Genomic DNA, 19,158 nt, shown 5'->3' with positions numbered 1-19,158 from the left:
AGAAACCATGTAATAGTTTTAACTTTTAAGGCAAAAGACACTAAAGGGAACAATATCACTTTCTTCTTTGGGTAATTCTAAAGCAAAATTTTGCATTAGCTGTTGGGATGGGATTGGATTACAGCCTTAATTAACAGATATGTGTGGTCTCTTGGAATAGTATATATTCAAGCAAGCACATTTTCACACTATTAAAAAGAGACTTCACTTGAGTTGATGTTCAAGACCGAGTTGATGTTTCAAGACCGAAAGAGTTGGATGTTAGTATTTATTGTTGTTGACAGTTTGTTAAAGACTTCGTTCCTTTGGCAAAAGCAAATGAATTTGAGTAAATTTCGAAGAGAGGGCAGTCTAGGTATGAGATGATAAGTGAGTGACTTTTGGATCATTAAGATTATTACCAGTTAGATTTTGTGAGAGAAAATCAGTCTCAATTGCTCTGAACATATATCTTTTGAGGCGTGTACATGAACCAGTACAATCATTCTAGGTTGAAATTTAGTGGGCGGTGATGACTTAAACAAACAAAGTATGTTTAAATGATAAACTAATACATCTATTACTTATCATAAACTTTATTCCCTTTTTGTTTCTTTTCATTTCTCTAACAAAAAAGATCCATCTAGACTTATTGTTTAAGTATGTTTACAGGACTACACTTCATCATACATATAGAAGAACCCTGACCAATCTTTATCAAACAGTACAGTACTAGCTCTAGCTCACATCAGACCACTATCAACCGCCAGCAGTCTACCACTTATCAATTCTTTGGTTGCAATGTGGAATCAGCAACCAAAACAAAAGCATTAAAGTATTATAAAACCATCAAAGTTTTTCAGTTTCAGTGCTGGACATGCTTCATGTTAGGACAATCCTATCTCTTTATCTCTTAACTTTTTGAATAAAGCCTAAAACCCAACAAAATACAAGGACAAGCACATTCATGGGTTGGGGCAAGATTCATAATATGGTTACTTTTAGTCTCTCACTGGAGTGATCTTTCGACTTATACAACATTTTGCTGGAACTAGGAAAAGATCACATACTGAGTCTGAGATATCCACTGTAAAGTCGGAAAACTCCAAAAGAAGAAATGTAACAATCCATATATAAGAAGATTTATTTTTATATGCTGCGACTAAATGTAATTAGCATAATACAAGTTATATTCACAAGGTCCTGTAATTAAGCAACACCTGAGGAGATGTGTCTATGTCTGATCTAGTTAATATGTATCTAGGTATGCTCAAATAGAGCTTAGTATATTACAGAATTTGTGGAAAAATGAACAAATGAAATGCATACCTCGTTGCTGGAACCTTGCTTCATGTAAGAATATGGGGATTCAGATTGAGATCCATATAGGCTACTTTTTGTACTTAGACTTAAAATCTTCAGCTGCGGACTTAAAAGCTGACTTCCCAAGGGTAGTGGGTTTGATTGCACTCTTAGGGTTGAGCGCTTTACGTATCTTCAGAACAGCCCATGCGGCTCCAGCAGCATGCCCTGCAGCGTCTAGCCCTTCATTCGTTACCTCTGCTGCTTTTTCTCCATACCTGCAATCAGATAGCTTATTAGCGCCTTTACCATTCATAACATCGACCATCTTCGCATTCATCTTTTTTTTCTTCAGGTTCTGGTAAAACTGGTTACTAGAAGAAAACTAAAGAAACAAGATATATAGTGTACTAATGTTCAGATACAGACAGTTAAGGTTGAACATGTATGTGTGCAATTAGGTAAACCACCTTTTCTTTGACTTAGTATATCTGGTTAAAACTGACTTAACCTCACTGTCAGAGGCTTGTTGTCTCAACCTGATGCAAATATGGAAATACCTACATTTGAGTATGTCGGGACTATTTTTGAACATCTTTATACACAAGAATACTGGTGCAGGGTCGATCAGGGATAGTAGGGGCATTAGCAAATTTCAGGCACAGATTACAATTACTAAGAATTTAAAGAAAAAACAAATAATGCAAGGATTCAGATGTTTAGTCCTCCAAAAGACTGGATAACAATGAATCCGTAGTAGGAGACAGAGCAAGCATTAAACTAAAAGGTAATTTCAAAGAATGGTCTCAAGGGTAGACATGATAATTACCTGTGTGAAACAAGTCCTGTTGTGACGGTGGATGATGTTGACATGACATTCTTTCCAGCTACTTCAAAAGCATCACAAACCCTCCCTGTTAACCAGCAAAGAAAGATACCTTCAATACTGTCGACCGAGAAATCATATTCTATACCAAGTAATACGAAAAGAAAGGTTTGGAAATAACAAAGATAATGCCGAAGGGGAACCAAATCTACTAGTTTCGTGTAGTCAACACAATTTATTACCCCAACACAGAAAAAGAGTTACGGAACAAAGTTTCGAACATCTAAGTATCGGGGATCAGGCCAGACAAGTTCACAACAGATGAATATTTCTGTTGTATAATTCTAGCCTGTTGAACAAGTTAAGACTCCCCACTACTGAAGTGCCTGCACATATCCAACAACATGAAGCCCCCTCCATCTGTACTGAATGATGGTTAAGACTAAACATAGAATAGCAGGTAATGCTAATGCTGCGGATTTTCTTCCCTAAGTGACTGTAATGTGCGGGGACCTTCAGCCTTCCCAACCCCTCAGGAGTTACCAAACCGAGCTAAGGGAAAATAGAAATTTCAATTGCCATCCTCGACCAATGAACACACAGTACCTCCAAAACAATGTACACATGATATGGAATACACTTAAGTAAAGAAAGTAACAGCTAATTACCGAAATAATGAATTGCCTGATATGCATAATAACAAATGAGCAAAATAATCTTAACTCCTTAAAGTAAAAAAAAAAAAAAAAACATTGTGATTGCAACACATACTCAAGCAATATTAAGCCGTTAGCGAAGAGATTGTGTAAATTGTAAGGATATGATCTCAAACTACACCATAAAGCAAGAAGACAATATGCTGCAATAGTCAATCAGGCAATATGATTAACATACCTAATCCATCCAGGGAAGCAAGAACGACTTCCCCCGGGAGCATACTGAAGAATTTCTTTCCCACTTTGGAGTTCACAACTGAACTCGAGAAGTATCCTGAGACCTTCAAAACCCCACAAAGTATTCCAGTTGCCACTTTCTCTGACATCTTGGTGATTCTCTTAACCCTAAGGGAATCATCATAATGACAAAGGTTATGACACATGGATACCTTTAACAGCAGATATTTAATCCGCCTAAATTTTAATCCAAAAGAAGGAACTGAAAACAGCAAATTCATAAGACTACAGAATTCATGTTGGAAGTAAAAACCTTTTTATTCTCTTCATTACTTCAGGGCTAACTTCTGATTGTTCAGCACAGGGAGCCATCCTCTTAAGCAAAAATTCATTTCCCCATTTCAACCTATCAATTGTAACATCCCCACACCACAGTATTCCCTTAATCACCTGACCAGATCCTACTGCAATGGCCTTAGCAACAAACCCACTATATTCCTCTACGTTTGGAGCCAACGTCGTCCAATAAGCCGCAGCCAATTTCTCCATATCCTTCTGCTTCTCTGGAGTTAACTCCGCTGGCGATGTCTCCTTAGCCATCAATCCATCCAATACCTCAGATTTCTTTGATACCTTCTGAACAGAAAAACTAATATAAGTCTCCAAAATCTTATCAAATTCCTTCAGCAAATATTCTTGTCCTTTTGATGCAAATGTTACACCATAATTCAATATACTCTCAGACTCATTTCCTTTATGATGATCCTCGTCGTCATCACTAGAATCCCAATCATCTGTAGGCGGAACACGAAGCGAGAAAAAGTAATGTGATTCATCTAATTTAACAGCGGCTTCATCTTTTCCAAGAGGCCATTGGATCTCATCACCAATACGAGCAAGAACAGCTACAACGTGAATACCTTGACGAAGCCTAAGAATCGATAAATCACCAGATGCTAATTCAACACTATATTTTTTATCTATCAAATGAGCAATTGCACCAGGGATTGTAAGTATAATTTCTTCGATTGGTTCTGTTGGAGCTGTTGGTGGTGGATTAGAATTGGGATTATGAAGAGGTTCTTCGCAATGTGGGAAGAGATTTTCAACATATTCTTCAACAACTATTGTTGGATACAAGTTTGATGATGATGATGGTTTTGAATCATTTGAGTGGTACTTAGGGATGGATTCAGGGTTTGATTGAGTTACTTCTGGATATAGAGGCTTATGGATTTTATCACTAGCCATTGTTCTAAAATTAGGGTTTGCAGAAAAATGGGGTTAGGGTTACAAAAACCAACAGAAAAAATAAATAAGCAAAAGACTATCAAATTGAAGAAGAAAGAAAGATATAATCTGTTGGCTGGAAAGAACTGAGGAGGAATTGGAAAGATACCATTTTCTGCCATTGATAGTCCGAATTTCCCGCGCTTTCTCAGGCAACGGTTATGAAATTGGGAGGAAAAGAGAGGACTAGAGCAGAGGTAGTGTACTACTTACTGACTACTGTACTTAAGTACTAATTTGGTGAACCTTGAGACAAATTGAGCCCCCACTGATTGAGCTCAAGTTGAACTGTTTGAAGGTTAAAATTTAGAAACTTAGCCAAATATTTTCCATTTTGACAAGCCATTCGGATTGGCATATAAAGTTTTCGACCATGTAAAAAACCATAAAGCCGTGTATGATTAGCGGCGTGGTAGATACTAAGCCGACCGAGAAAAAGTTTTATCACTCGGCGGCACAGTCTTTGCCTCTCAACACACATTATACCGCCTAACAGCTACTTTTTATTACCTGTTGAATAACTGCTAAATCACTGAATCCTATATAACTCATTTTTACACAGCACAACTAACTTATACAACCTACACAAATTTTTCGTAAATTTCTACCTTTTTTAAAAATAAATTTCTCAATTATCTCAATTCAATTTAATTTCTGATCAATGGGTTCCACATTAGCTTCTTACGATGAGGAGAGGGTACAATTAAGATTAACAAAAGTATTCACAGTTATCTTAATAATTGAATGATGAGTCATATGAGGATAGACAAGATAAAAACAATATATTGGCGTTACAACATGTAGCCATCAAACTTATCCCTCCAAAGCTAAAACAGATACTCACAACTTGATGGACTTTTTGAAGCCGGGGATTTTACCATCAAAAGCTGAAGAACAACTATTTTGATCTCTATACTCGGATCAAGATTTCCGACATTGATTCTGCATGGATCGTTATTAGGTTCAAAAGATTATTGTAGTGCTTTATTAGGTATAACCCAAATTTAATTTAATGTGAAGCGGACACCCATCATGCTTCGCACCAATTCTCTCTTTGGAGTCCTCATACGGGCCCACCCACGCATTATTAAACTGAGTATAATGCACAACATATTTAAGGATATAGTCATGATACTAACTGTAACGGACCGGAAAATTTCGCTTACGACGCCCAATCGCATATGGCGAAACTCCCCTATGTGTCTCTCCTAATGCAGTGACAGGGCCTTTAAAATTCAAGAATCACCAGGCAAATGCACGTTTATTTGCCTTTGCAAACATGTTTCGCAAGCATGATGTCTCAGATATAGCTTCCATATCATCCAACTTTACCCTTGTTTTGCGAAGGGTTTAAAGCCATAAAGGCTAATGCCGATGCATTCTTGCATTCGCCAGCTTCCAAGTCTTGTCTAGGCATAATGTGTTCCTTGGATTTGCACATAGGACAATACAAGCCTGTTCTCAGCTTCCTTACTTCGCCAAAATTTTCCTAAAATAGCACAAAAGACTTTTTGAGGTCCTAAACGATAAAATTTTGTTAAATTCTGGCGACCGTGTAGTATCTATAGATCAACATGTCTGGATCTTTGGGTTGTTTCCCACCAAAATGAAACCATCTTGAGTTAAATTACGATACTTAGGCCCTTAACTTCCAAATAATCTAGCGTGCATGATATAACTAGTTAATTAATATGCACCACAGCAACAATCAGGCTCATGTCGTACTTGTATTGAATTGTCTTGTGATGCAGGTGGCTTGTGCAAGCTCCCCTAACTTGAATACCGTGGTTTAGCTTCCTTTCATGGATATGCCTAATGCACAACTTACCTCATCAAGTATGGCAATAATCATCTCTTGGCTTTCTTTGCTAAACCAGATGATATGAACAAAACAAAAATTGCAGTCTTTAGGATTCTATGTTATAGGTGTCCAGCGAATGCTACTGATGAGTACATTCGTAAGGGTAACTGAAAAACACATACAAATGTCTCAGTATTTCAAGAAACAATAATGTAGTTGATTAAAATCCAACCACTACAACTAAGTAGAGATAAACTCACTACTAGGTTAAAAAATAAGTAAAATACATAAAAGAGAAGATTTCATAAGCGTTTTCGACCAGGGACCCTTAACTTGAAGGTTAATTGTCATATTGACTTTATGAAGACAAACCCTTTACGTGATATTGTGTTACAACACTAGCTGAGATAGGTAGTTACTAGTGGTAATCCTCCGGTGCTAAGTCTGAGAAAACAAGGGTACCCAAATACACCATAATATTTTATTTTCCGATCTATAGGTCCTCTACCGAATGTGATCATCTATGGACAGATTTGAGACAGTACAACAATTCGGTTCACACTTCGTGTGATCGTCTATGGATACGAGATCGACACAATACAACAAAAAGTGTGTACTTGATTAGGTTTGGTAATAAACGAAACTCTATAGGATCAATATCAAGTATTACGGAGTTAACGTACTTGTGTATTTTATTTAATTATAATAACAATTATAATCGGAAAACAAAGTAAAAGACACAACAAGATTTTATTAACAAGGAAAACCGCAAATGCAGAAAAACCCCGGGACCTAGTCCAATTTTGAATACTCTCAGAATTAAGCCGCTATACAAAATAAAATACCAACTTCGTATAGTTGAGACCAAGCAGACTATCCCTAGCTACTTAGTTCCCCCAGTGTGCCTCCTTCTTCGACCTCTAGAGTCACGCACGTTAATATCAAGTCCTCGGATCGTATTCCAAAGGAGCAAAGGAATAATCTATTCGGTAACCACTCTAATCAATCTTGCTAGAAGATACGTGAGTTGTTGACAAATGCTCTTATATTTAATCTAATAAACTCTTTTGTCTGGTTAGATCAATCTAAATAATGACTACAGAAATAATCAAAATCTTTATGAAAAAGCGGGGGTCTAACAACCACACCCAATATTTCGATTAGTAATCTGTATGGACTAACTCCAATATACTTTCAAGATAATCAACTAGACAGCCAGACTCAATCTTAAGAAAAGCATATCCAAGAGTTATATCTCTATTTCTCAATTCAATCTGCAATCAAACAAATAGGAATTTGCGAGTCCACTGAATATAAGAAATAACTTGGACGGTATCAAAAACCAATATCCAAGTGTCAATCAACTTAATCAACAACCAAAGGTTGGATTCACAATTGATTGAACTTACGCACAACCTGTGATATTTCAATTATATAAACAAATATAATGCGGAAAAGAAATAACACAGACACCAGAAATTTTGTTAACGAGGAAACCGCAAATGCAGAAAAACCCCGGGGCCTAGTCCATATTTGAACACCATACTGTATTAAGCCGCTACAGACACTAGCCTACTCCAAGTTAGCTTCGGACTGGATGTAGTTGAGCCCTAACCAATCTCACACTCATCAAGGTATGGTCGCGTTCCTTACGCCTCTAGAACCACGCCGGATTCTGCGCATTTGATTCCTTTAGCTGATCTCACCCACAACTAAGATTTGCTACGACCCAAAGTCGAAGACTTGATAAACCAATTTGTCTCACACAGAAAAGTCTATTGAAGAGATAAATTTGTCTCCCAGTGATATACCTATGAGTTTCGTTCCTTCTTTTGATAAATCAAGGTGAACATGAATCAATTTATCACCGGAATTATATTCCCAAAGAAAAGCCTACTAATATCAATCACCTCACAATAATCTTAATCGTATGGTAGCAAAACAAGATATTGTGGAATCATAGACGATGAGACGAAGATATTTGTGAATACTTTTTATCTTGCCTATCGGAGATTAAATCTCGAGCAAATCTTAGAGAAGATAGTGCTCAATCACGATAGAAAACAGCAAGATCAGAACACGCGACTACAGAGAAATAGTTGGGTTTGGCTTCACAATCCCAATGAAGTCTTCAAGTCGTTAACCTACTGGTTTTGGAAAAACCGAAGGTTAAAGGAGAATCGACTTTAGTCACAACAAGTATCAAACATGAGGTGTGGGGATTAGGTTTCCCAGTTGCTAGAGATCTCCTTTATATAGTCTTCAAATCAGGGTTTGCAATCAATATTACCTTGGTAGCAAAGCATTCAATATCACCGTTAGATGAAAACCTGATTAGACTCAAGCTAATATCTTTCAACTGTTAGATCGAAATTATCTTGTTACACACAAATGAAAAGTGACTTCATATAGATATGAGCAACCGTACCTAAACGTGTACACATTGTTGGCTAAACAATAGTTTACCGAAGTTAGCCATATGAACACTTTCATATCAACCATATTCATCTTAACCATAAATAATTCAAATGACTCAAATGAAACTAGTTCTAGAGTTGTTCAATTGTTTATATTCTCATAGAAGTATACAAGACACAATTGAAGCAAAATCGATTTTGATTCACTCGAATCAATTCATGAACATTATAGCGACGGTTTGCAAAAGATTGCATTCCTTATTATATAAAGGTATTAGTTCATAAACAAACCGATTTTAAAACATAACCTACTCAATTATGCAAACGGGTACGCATACCTAAGTAGCCGGACTTAGTTTGGGTTTTCCAGTATGCAAATGGATATGCATACCTTCCAAACTCAGTTGAATTTCTGGACATGAACTCCAGTACACATACGGGTATGCATACTAAGTTCCCGGACTTTCATTAAACCAACCACTACGCATACGGGTATGCATACTATGGTTCCTGGACTTGGAATAACATGCAACAGTTAGCATACAAGTATGCATATTGTGCTATATCCAATCATGGTTATTTGTTCTAAACTCCCATTTCAATCATTGTAACATTCTTAGAAGACGGCAATGTTGTCTCACACAAACTATTAGCTTCAAAGCAATTTTCAAGTGATCGAATGATCAATACGAAACATTTTGAGTCTACATCAACTGACTGTCTCACAAAAATCATGTAAGATTTTACAAGGTGCTTTTCAAATGATCATCTTTTGACTTTCGCCAAGAATATAAGATGAACTTGGTTAAAGCGAAAGCTTACCAACACATATTTCGAGAAATATGTAAGCGAGTTAAACTCAGCTCGAAATATCAAATGTGTATAATTTAAGTCTATATAGCTATGCGACTTTTGTCTCAAATAGGAGATAGAGTAGATAGACTTTTGAGTGATAGATGAGTTCAAGTCTGCACATACCTTTGTTGATGAATTTCCACAAGTCTTCGTCTTCAATCGATGAACGCCGTGAAGTCTAATGCTCAACTACACTTTTTCTCCTAATCCGAGACTTAGCTATAAGTAGACTAGAAATCAAGACTTATAGTTTTTGTCAGCTAAACTTGACAAACAAGCTTGAGATAGCAACGCTTGCGAGATCGACCGAGTAGTGCTCTAACAATCTCCCCTTTGTCAATTTTGGTAACAAAACTATCAATATATATGAATTATAAAATAAATAAACTTTGTAGCTTTTCATCCAAATGTTTGATTTCCTTGGTTCTTCAATATTACTCGAAATATTCGTCACTTCCAAGTACTCCAGTGATTCTGAACGTGTTCAAATCAGCATCATAGTTGTTGAAGATCCATAGCTATAACAATGAGAAAACAATAGCTCTCAATCATTGTTATACAGTGTCATAGTATTACTACACAACATCAAAGTCCAATTGTATCACAACTTTGACAACAATACTATAGTGATATGTATCACTCCCCCTTAGTCAATACTTCATCTCACATGAAAACCACTCCCCCATACATAATGATCCGTAAACCATATGTATTTGTAGTGTGAACTACACATTAATTCTCCCCCTTTTTGTCAATATAAATTGACAAAGGTACGAAAACTAGTGGGATCATAATGAAATTCTCATAGAGATTCCTCATGACTAAAAGAGAACATATCAACTTTGTTTAGATGCAATCATATAGTTGAAACTGAATGCATTCATCAAGGAGTTAATACAGATACAAGAAAACTCCTATAATATTCCACATCCGCACTCCCCACAAATATTTGGAAATTAAGCACAAGTTCAAATAATAACTCTCCCCTATAAAATGTCATTCCCGAAAGAACAACAAAAGCGACTTTATTTTTACAAGAAAAGAAGAATTTCTTTGGACATTAACAAATTGCATGAAACATGAATTTGTATCCAGAAAACTCAATTAAATTAATCCACAAGAGAACCCATGATTAATTTAATCATAAATGCTCAACATAAGAGAACTTATGGAGCCGCACAGTACTTTCAAATAGAAGTGGATCAGGAAAAGATCAATACTGCGGAATATTCAAAGATTCATTTTACATTTCATTAATATTTGCATAATGATATCATGGACTTAATCTTTTCAATTCAAGAGTTCATTTTATTTTCCATCAATATTTGCATAATGACACAATAGACTTTAACTTTTGACATATATGGGACAATCATAGTTCACGGACGTAAACACACATATCCCATAACATTATTTTTGCAATATATAAAACCAATAAAGATTAATACTGCAAAAATCATCTTCCAAAAACTACAAATGAGCTTAGAAGATAGGTACTCCAGGAATCCAAGTGCCCAAGTCCAAGAAGTGGAACAAGTGCTACGAAACGGAGCAAAACACTCAAAAACCAGAGTCGGGACAAAGACCAATCTTAACTCATCCAAATTCAGGAATTCTAATCACTATTTTGAAGAGAATTCAAAGGGTAAGAGAATGCAAAAAGAATGAGGTTATTCTGACTTCGGACGAAGAAGTTACGGCCAAAACAAGTTTATCGAATATTGACGTCTACATGCCAGTATGAATACCGGTTTGCAAACGAATTTTCATGACCTGGAGCAGTATGCAAATGGGTTTGCGAACTAAAATCCCTGGATTTTGATTTTAAATGATGGTATGCATACCTGGTATGTGTACCGTGAAGTCCAAACATCCCGAACTAATATTTTCAAACCTAAACATTTAAGAACCTTAAACACAGATCAAGTTAGGTACAAATGAACGATGAGCAAGGTACATGGATCATTATAAGTACTCTAAGCAAATAATAAAAATATAAATTTTTTTCAAGTTTATAGACATGTCTTTTTAGAGGAATCCAATCAAATTCTACAGCCTTACCAAACATAATCTGTGCTCCCCAATTCTCGTGCTTCCCTCACCGTATACATAACAGGGCATTCCTTGGTGATGATGCACTTACAACACAATCAAGTTGTTGAGGTGAACAAAGTCTTGCTCTCCACAAGTGACTGAAACATACTTTTCTATAACTATGGAATTTTTACCATCTATATTTTTTGGCTTATTCTGTTTCACTTTTGGATTATCATGAAAGAGATCGCTTTTAGAGCCTTTCACATCCAAATTCATCTTTCCAAAGAACTTTTTAAGTTCCAACGTCATGGATATTGCCTTCTCCATAGTCATGGAATTTTCTGGGAGATAATTCCTTTCACACTCAAAGCATCGTTAACTTTCTTATCCACTTCTCAGTGTGTTTAGAAACAACCTGACCCTTCTTCCCATTACTCTCTTCTGGAAATTTCTGAAGAGAATAGTATTGACTATTCTTTTGCAAGTTAGTTTTTCTCCAATTGGGAGCATCGGATCTTGTATTCGTCTTTCAAAGTTATCCTTTTGATAATCATTACGATTGTTAAAAGGCTTCTTATGACGTTTATAGGAAAATCTAGGTTTATCACAACACTGATTCCTTTTCCTAAAGGTTAGACAGTTACAACCTGTAACGTTAAGGGGATTAGTCTTAACATATGATCTTAGTTACACAACTTCTTGTGATGCCCAAACAAGAACATCATGAAGTTTCTCATTCCTCATACGGAAACGACATCTCCTTTCCAGGTGACCTTTATTTTCGTAATAGTGGCAAACATAAGGAATCTTCTTACCTCGATCTCTGTGTGCTGACTTTGGAGGTTGATATAATTTTCTCTTTCGAACCTTAACTACCGGTGAAGGTATTTCACTTTTGCCATCAGTGAAAACCTTTTGTTGAGAAGAATCACTAGCCTTGACAAATTTTACCTCTTTGTTAATACTTGGAGCATCTATTCCCTTATAGCCCAATCCTCGTGTATCATGATGATTTTTACTTGATCCTAGCATTGTGGTTAATTTTCTTAAACTAATATTGAACTTTTTCAAGTCATCTTCCAACATCTTGATTTTATCAAGAACAGCAGTTAAATCAACCTCGGGGCGTTTTTCTCGAGCGAGATAAGTGCTTTCTATATCATCAAAACTTGCTTGTTGGCAGTTAATCCTTGCTTCAGATTCTGCAAGTTTCTCTTCCAACAAAAAGTAATTTTGATAAAGATTATCACATTCAAGTGACTTTATATGTAGGTTTTCTTCAGAATCCTTGAGGATCGATTCGTTAGAACAATTCGAAACATAAACACCTGCGTAACATCTTCTCAATTTCTTGTTTTCTCGACAAAGATGGGTTAGAAAAGAAGTGATAGAAGAAGTCGCCAACTTTTCCACTGGTTTCAACAACTTAACATACTCTGATATTTCCTCATCAGCATCTCTATCAATATCTGAGTTACCTTCGTCAGAAAGTTCATCCAACTCTTCTTCTAACCGAGTTTCCAAGTTATCAACAATTTCTACATCACGAGGATGTTTAGACATTGACCTATATGTGAATTTCTCTCAGGAGAATTTAAGCTTTGAAACATCTGGTAATTTCTGAATTGGTACATTATTAGAGATAAACTCGTCCATATAGTCAGATTGCTACAAACACACATTTATGAGGTCTTGAACGTTTTTTCCTGCTCTGATACCAATTGAAAAAGCGGGGGTCTAACAACCACATCCAATATTTCGCTTAGCAATCTGTATGGACTAACTCCAATATATATACTTTCAACAGAATCAAGTAGACAGTCAGATTCAATCTTAAGAAAAGTATATCCAAGAGTTATATATATATTTCTCAATTCAATCTGCAATCAAACAAATAGGAATTTGCGAGCCCAATTGAATATAAGAAATAACTTGTATGATATCAAAAACCAATATCCAAGTGTAAATCAATTCAATCAAAAACCAAAGGTTGAATTCACAATTGATTGAACTTACGCACAACCTGTGATATTTCAATTATATGAACAAATATAATGCGGAAAAAAATAACACAGACACCAGAAATTTTGTTAACGAGGAAACCGCAAATGCAGAAAAACCTCGGGACCTAGTCCAGATTTCGACACCACACTGTATTAAGCCGCTACAGACACTAGCCTACTCCAAGTTAACTTCAGACTGGAATGTAGTTGAGCCCTAACCAATCTCACACTGATCAAGGTACAGTTGCGTTCCTTACTCCTCTAGAACCACGCCGGATTCTGTGCACTTGATTCCCTTAGCTGATCTCACCCACAACTAAGAGTTGCTACGACCCAAAGTTGAAGACTTGATAAACCAATCTGTCTCACACAGAAAAGTCTATTGAATAGATAAATCTGTCTGCCACATATATACCTATGAGTTTTGTTTCTTCTTTTGATAAATCAAGGTGAACAAGAACCAATTGATACAACAGACTTATATTCCCGAAGAACAGCCTAGTAATATCAATCACCTCACAATAATCTTAATCGTGTGGTAGAGAAACAAGATATTGTGGAATCACAAACGATGAGACTAAGATGTTTGTGAATACTTTTTATCTTCCCTATCAGAGATTAAATCTCGAGCAAATCTTAGAGAAGATACTACTCAATCACGATAGAAAACAGCAAGATCAGAACTCGCAACTACAAAGAAATAGTTGGGTGTGGCTTCACAATCCCAATTAAGTCTTCAAGTCGTTAACCTAATGGGTTTTGGAAAAACCTAAGGTTCACGGAGAATCGACTCTAGTCGCAACTAGTATCACACAGGAGGTGTGGGGATTATGTTTCCCAGTTGCTAGAGATCTCCTTTATATAGTCTTCAAATCAGGGTTTGCAATCAATGTTACCTTGGTAACAAAGCATTCAATATCACCATTAGATGAAAACCTGATTAGACTCAAGATAATATCTTTCAACCGTTAGACCGAACTTAGCTTGTTACACACAAATGAAAAGTGACTTCATTTAGATATGAGTAACCGTACCTAAACGTGTACACCTTGTTGGCTCAACAATAGTTAACCGTAGTTATCCATATGAACACTTTCATATCAACCATATTCATCTTAACCATAACTAGTTCAAATGACTCAAATGAAACTAGTTCTAGAGTTGTTCAATTGTTTATATTCTCATAGAAGTATACAAGACACAATTGAAGCAAAATCGATTTTGATTCACTCGAATCAATTCATGAACATTATAGCGACGGTTTGCAAAAGATTGCATTCCTCATTATATAGTATTATTTCATGAACAAACTGATTTTAGAACATAACCTACTCAATTATGCAAATGGGTACGCATACCTAAGTAGCAGGACTTAGTTTGGGTTCGCTAGTATGCGAACGGATACGTATACCTTCCAAACTCAATTGAATTTCCGGACATGAACTTTACGCCAGTATGCATATGGTTATGCATACTAAGTTCCTGGACTTTCATTAAACCAACCAGTACGCATACGTATATGCATACTATGGTTCCCAGACTTGGAATAACATGCAATAGTTAGCATACAAGTACGCATATTGTGTTATATCCAATCATGGTTATTTATTTGAAACTCCCATTTCAATCATCTTAGAAGACAACAATAGATGTCTCTCACAAACTGTTAGTTTCAAAGCAATTTTCAAGTGACCGAATGATCAATACAAAACATTCCGAGTCTACATCAAATGATTGTCTCACACAAATCATGTAAGATGTTACAAGGCGATTTTTACATGATCATCTTTTGACTTTCGTCAAGAACATAAGATGAACTTGGTTAAAGCGAAAGATTACTAACATATATTTCGAGAAGTATGTAAGCGAGTTAAACTCAACTCGAAATATCAAATGTGTATAATCGGAGTCTATATAGATATACGACTTTTGTCTCAAATAGGAGATAGAGTAGATAGACTTTTGACTAATATATGAATTCAAGTCTGCACATACCTTTTGTTGATGATGTTCCACAAGCTCCCCTTAGTAGTTCTTCGTCTTCAATCGATGAACGCCGTGAAGTCTAATGCTCAGCTACACTTTCTATCTTAATCAAAGACTTAGCTATAAGTAGACTAGAAATCAAGACTTATAGTTTTGACAACTAAACTTGACAAACAAGCTTGAGATAACAACGTTCGCGAGTTCGACCGAGAAGTGCTCTAACACTTTAGATCTGCAATCAATCAGTATAGATCTCAAAGAGAAACTATAAAGTGATGCCGATCTCACATAACTAATCAATCAAGTCTATCAAATATAAACCAATTCTATTTGGATCCTGTGCACTAAATCCACAAGATACGAAAACTAATAAGAATTCTTCTTCGTCTTCAAATCTTTGTTATTCCCATTTTATAGTCATAAATACTACACAGCATGATAATATGTTTCTCCCCCTTAGTTTATGCTTTACTCTTTCGTTAGATATAACGTTTAAGCACAATTGTCCTTTCCTAATGATTAAAAATCACTTGTTTACTCCATGTTAGAGCACTGCTCGGTCGAACTCGCATGCGTTGCTATCTCAAGCATATTTGTCAATGTTAGTGATCAAAACTATAAGTCTTGATTTCTAGTCTACTTATAGCTAAGCACTACACCATTTTAAGGTATTAGCAACCTGCCATAGATGTTGCTAAATGGGGTCGCAACTGACTTTTGCCGTTGCTAAACACGGTGTCGCAAATTTTAGCAACGACATAAGCTCTGTTGCTAATATCGGTCAGCAACGGCAAATGCGAAAGTTTTTATTCACAACCAATGCATGCCGTTGTGAATTTTTTTAGCAACAGAAAAAAAGAGGCTAAAAATAAAGCTACAACTTAAATTTTAAGCCACGGCTCAGAAAATTAAGTTTCCCTGTTTCAGATGGAAATCCAATCCAGCAAAACTACATATCTAGAAAGTATTCCACACACCATACACACAACAAAGTAAGAAATCCATTAAAAGAATCACACATACAACATAACTTGCTGTAAACTCAATTTCACACCAAGGGAATTTTATCAAATGTTTTAAATAAAAAGAAACTCTTACAGTTGAAGTACCTTCTCATGCAAAGTTCTCATTGACTAGCATATGACATCAAATTATAAATGCTGCATCATTTACAAAAAAATGGAGATAGCGCCTTCCAGGTTTATATACTGATGCAACCTTTTCATAGATATACTTGTGATAGCAAGGCTTTTGCAGTGACCACATCTGCAAAGGAAAATAAAGTGTATAAGGATTCATGAACCACACCTGCAAAGGAAAAAAAACGTGTATAAGGTTTCATGGAATAGCAAGCATTTTATCATACCGCTCCAGCGTCACTCTTACTCAGCCACATACCAAATATAACAGTAGCAACAACCTTCAAATACGGGAAGAAAAAAAAAAAGAAACGAGAACAACAGTAAATACTTCTGAAAGGCCATGACTGCATCCTGCAAAGTTGCACAAGGACCCAATAATGCAACAATATACTTAATATATGATAACAGTTTGGATGAGCTATTTAGAAAGTACATCTTACCACTCTTATCTTATTCGACAAAATAACTCTCGAGTTCGACTTCTATCTTTTGCTAGGATACCGCTATGGTAGCTCTACAGAGCAACAATCAACATATACATGTTATTGTTAAGTAAGCAAATTCTACATATGTAGAGTAAGAACTTGCAATCAACTTGATTAGCAAGATCTAGGATAGCAAAATACACACCTTTGCAGAAACGTTGTTATCACGAAGATATTTACTAAGCAAATCAGCCTCAGACTGCAGGAAAGATGAATACTCCAGGTGGGTACCAAATAACAATGGCATACAGACGTGACAGACACAAAAAACACATGCTCTTAAGTATTCACCATGTTTAACTAATTAGCTTAACAATTCTAACAAAAAACACATGCTCTTAAGTTTGTGTTCATGCGGCATAGATAGGTGTAGATGACAGAACATGGCAGTAACATCATTAAAAGCACATGGAATTTATCCTACAATAAGAAAATGCAACAAATAGGCAACTGTCACCAACATTGCATCACTGAAATATTAATGAAGGTGTAAATCATTTCATGCAATAGAGCCCAAAAAATCTTACAATTAAAGGCTGTAATTAAGGGGTCAAGAGGCAAATACAAAGTTGTATTTTGTTGTAGAAGACAAACCTTCTAGCATACGGAAAAAATGAACAGTCGAGTTAGTTACCCTCATCTCAAACCTAGCCGCCAATTCCCAAGTTATCAGGATCCATGCTACGTTGTCCATTGCTATTCGCTTGATTAAGGAGCGGTATTCTATCAAATTCTGGACCTGCGAAACAAAAACAAAAAGGATAAATCAAGTTGAGCTATCAACCCCATCTATAATTCAGTCGGCGATAGGATTTGTAGGAGTATTTCAGCCAAATACTACACAGATTCATGAACATTCAACACATATAAACCCCTTTTACCTGAGTCTAATCCCTTTTTCATATCAACCACAACAACTATAGCTTCATCACTTCTCCAATCATTAATATCTCTAAGTCCTATAACCTTGTACTTCACTTCAAACTCTATTAGAAACAATCACCACTATTTACTTCATCTGCAATTCTCAACACAAAAACCCTAATTCTAATTTGACGAAGAACAAGAAACCTAATTTTTTTTAATCCTTCACCTGAACTTAATTGCACTTAGAATTTCAGCAAAATCTTCAATTAACATAAAACACATCCAGATAAACAACCAAATAACAAACAATTACACAAAAACATGAACAATTTGAGGAAACCCTAATTTTGTTCTCTCTGAAATACCTTTTCTTGCAAATCTGAATCAACTACTTGAATCATCATCACCACCATCCTCCACTCCTCGATATCACTCTACTTCTCTTGATTCTTCCTTCCAAAATTAAACTCTAACGATCGATTTCACAACAGCATTACTTTTGCTTCACTCGGTGCTCAAACAACTTTATCTGTAGCACCATCTTATTTGATTCATCAATATACAAAGCTTTCATGAATCCCTCACACAAAAGAACCTCAAATCTCTGAGATTGAAGTCGACAGAAAGAAAGAAAGAAGACAGCATAGGAAGAAGAAGAAGAAGAAGAAGAAGAATGAATTCTCTTCGAATGACTTTTGGGATAAGACGATACGGAAAAATCGAGGAAGGAAAGATAAAAGCAGATATAGGTACGAAGGGTGGAAAAAAAAAAAGAAGACTTGACCAAACTTTGACTTGGGCCCAAAACAATGTCAAAGTGTTCCCGACCACACACGTGTTTCGCATGCATGAATACTTAGCAGTTGCTATTGGCAACCGAAATGTCGCGGTTGCTAAATTAGCAACAGAATCCTGCCGTTGTGACAGATTAGTAACAGGAATTAGCAACCGAAATTTCGCAACGGCACTAGTGATGTTGCTACTCTGGGTTGCTAAATCCTTAAAATGGTGTAGTGAAGTCTCGGACTAGGATATAAAGTGTAGTTGAGCTCTAGACTCCATGGCGATCACCATACAAAGATGAAGAACTACTCAAGGAACTGGTGGAACTTCATCGACTAAAAGGTATGTGGAGACTTGAACTTATCTATCACTCAAAAGTCTATCTACTCTATCTCATATCTTGAGACAAAAGTCGTATTGATATATAGACTATGAATATACACATTTTCTATTTCGAACCGAGTTTATCTTGCTTATCTATTTCTCAAAATA

At 36.0% G+C, this 19,158-nt stretch overlaps 2 protein-coding genes across 13 annotated transcripts; both read right to left on the bottom strand.

Moving 5' to 3' along the window:
• Window positions 1-1,083: 1,083 nt before the first annotated feature.
• LOC113288933 (protein EARLY-RESPONSIVE TO DEHYDRATION 7, chloroplastic-like) lies at window positions 1,084-4,586 on the bottom strand. The gene is made up of 4 exons (XM_026538089.1): window positions 3,314-4,586; window positions 3,002-3,168; window positions 2,111-2,195; window positions 1,084-1,559 (listed from the first exon to the last, which is right to left on the bottom strand). The coding sequence occupies exons 1-4, from the start codon at window positions 4,249-4,251 to the stop codon at window positions 1,370-1,372; spliced, it is 1,380 nt and encodes a 459-aa protein (XP_026393874.1). The 5' UTR covers window positions 4,252-4,586; the 3' UTR covers window positions 1,084-1,369.
• Window positions 4,587-16,368: 11,782 nt separating this feature from the next.
• On the bottom strand, window positions 16,369-18,571 carry LOC113288934 (ATP-dependent DNA helicase Q-like 5). Of its 12 annotated transcripts, none has more exons than XR_003330777.1 (5): window positions 18,249-18,571; window positions 17,162-17,755; window positions 16,972-17,045; window positions 16,756-16,882; window positions 16,369-16,655 (listed from the first exon to the last, which is right to left on the bottom strand). XR_003330777.1 is itself a non-coding variant. In XM_026538092.1 (5 exons), exons 1-4 carry the CDS (start codon window positions 18,294-18,296, stop codon window positions 16,977-16,979), a joined length of 276 nt encoding a protein of 91 aa, XP_026393877.1. In that variant the 5' UTR covers window positions 18,297-18,571; the 3' UTR covers window positions 16,369-16,697; window positions 16,972-16,976. The 12 variants fall into 12 exon arrangements, 6 of the variants coding, with proteins under 6 accessions (XP_026393877.1, XP_026393878.1, XP_026393876.1 ...); XR_003330779.1 differs by lacking the exon at window positions 16,756-16,882 and having other exon boundaries at window positions 16,369-16,697; window positions 17,162-17,215; window positions 17,611-17,755; XR_003330775.1 differs by having other exon boundaries at window positions 16,756-17,045; window positions 17,162-17,215; window positions 17,651-17,755.
• Window positions 18,572-19,158: the final 587 nt, after the last annotated feature.

The sequence above is a fragment of the Papaver somniferum genome, chromosome 6 (genome assembly GCF_003573695.1).
Source record: "Papaver somniferum cultivar HN1 chromosome 6, ASM357369v1, whole genome shotgun sequence".
Classification (NCBI taxonomy): Eukaryota; Viridiplantae; Streptophyta; class Magnoliopsida; order Ranunculales; family Papaveraceae; genus Papaver; species Papaver somniferum.
Note: the sequence above shows the minus strand (reverse complement) of the source record. Positions and strands in the feature narration are given on the sequence as shown.